General features: G+C 38.1%; 1 protein-coding gene across 1 annotated transcript; it reads left to right on the forward strand.

Moving 5' to 3' along the window:
• Positions 1-227: 227 nt before the first annotated feature.
• Positions 228-1,278, forward strand: LOC106456046 (vascular cell adhesion protein 1-like; the record flags this gene model as incomplete). The annotated part of the gene is made up of 3 exons (XM_013908165.1): positions 228-533; positions 610-867; positions 1,235-1,278. Coding segments are annotated over 3 exons (608 nt in total), but the record flags the coding sequence as incomplete, so codon positions are not given.
• Between the last annotated feature and the right edge of the window lie 425 nt (positions 1,279-1,703).

Genomic DNA, 1,703 nt, shown 5'->3' on the forward strand with positions numbered 1-1,703 from the left:
AAGTGCAAAAATAAAAAAAACAAAGTTTGCTTACTGTGCTGATTCCAAAGCTCAGGTATTTCTCCTACATGGAGGAAATAATAAACTCAGAATAAAATAATTTCCTGACTGAACAGCATGAACATGTAAAATTAAGACTTTAACACATCTACACTGATCTTCATCTGTTACTTGACTGTGTTTCTTGTATTATCAGTGTAAAAATTGAGCTTGATGTGAAACCACAGATTCTCCTTGGAGGCCCGATATTACAATCCCAGGTGATCTGAAGGAGAAGGAGTCTGTCACTATAACCTGCTCAGCTCTCACTCCCTGTCCACACTCTCCTCCTCAACTCACCTGGAATCTCCAACAAGACTCTCACAACAAAATAGAACAAAACACAGATGGAAGCTCTACAACTAAAATCCAGCAGAACATCACTCTGTCAGACACACATGATGGAAAGAAGATCAGCTGCTCTGCCAGATATCCTGTGAACCAAGGAAACGACACCAAGACAGCAGAGACAGAAGAGACTCTCAGTGTTTCATGTAAGACAATCAGAGTTTGTTGCTGAACTGAATCCCATATGACAACATGATTTATGGGATATTCTTTTTTCTCTAGATGCTCCGAAAAACACCTCAGCATCCATCAGTCCATCAGGTTTGGTGTCAGCAGGCAGCTGGGTGAAGCTGACCTGCTCCAGCAGAGCCAAACCAGTCAGCAGCTTCACCTGGTTCAAGAAGAGCAGAGATGGAGCTGTGAAAGTATCTGAAGGAGAGATTTACAGCTTCAATGTAACAGATGGAGGAGTTTATTACTGTGTGGCCACTAATGATCTGGGTAATCAGACATCAGCAGAGATTCATGTGACTGTTGGAGGTATTTCCAATTTTTCCTTTTTTCCTAAGTTTGAAATGTCACTTCAATTGGAGATCGTTCCCATTCTGCATCATCTGTAAACTTTCAATTATATCTTGATGTATGGAAGTAACAATAAAAGCGGAAAAAAGAAAAAGAATAATATAATTTAAAAAACATAAAAACTGGTAACAAAGTAAGGGTAAGTCAAAATGCTAAATTATCACTATTCTAAAATAAGCAGAAGCACCTGCGGGAGTGAAGAGAAAGCAGGACACAGCCACATCACATCATAGTGGATTCACCTCAGAGGGCCTTAATTAATGTGAAATGTTTGTTTTTCTCTTATTTCATGTTTCCTCTCCTCTAAAATCGTGTTGCATTGTAGATGATCTGTTTGGTGTCTACACTGTCTTCATTACGCTAGTGAAGACTGTGGGAATCATACTGCTTTTGAGCACACTGATCATCTTTGAGTGGTGAGTCAGCTGCTTTTATGATAGTCATTTAAAACAATTTACAGGCTAACTGATTTAATTTCACTTTTACATTCATTCTATTAAATAGATGTTTATCATTAAACACTAAGAAAAAAAACAACAACTGCTTCTCTTTTTAATTTCTTTTTGTTTTTTCTTCAGCTGGTTTAGACCAGGACGCTTCAACACACCAGAGACAGAAAGCGTTCATCTGAACAGAGCGGCATCACAATCTAATAATTAATGTGTCTGCAAAAAGAGGACACACATCTTGGAGATCAGCAGTGTTAACATCTGCATGCTGACACAAACATCTGTATAGTACTCAAGTAATGTTAACATGTGTTTAAGTTAACTAACATTTTAGGATGGAAATCT

This window comes from Pundamilia nyererei, unplaced genomic scaffold (assembly GCF_000239375.1).
Source record: "Pundamilia nyererei isolate P.nyererei 1_Seehausen unplaced genomic scaffold, PunNye1.0 scaffold01819, whole genome shotgun sequence".
Classification (NCBI taxonomy): Eukaryota; Metazoa; Chordata; class Actinopteri; order Cichliformes; family Cichlidae; genus Pundamilia; species Pundamilia nyererei.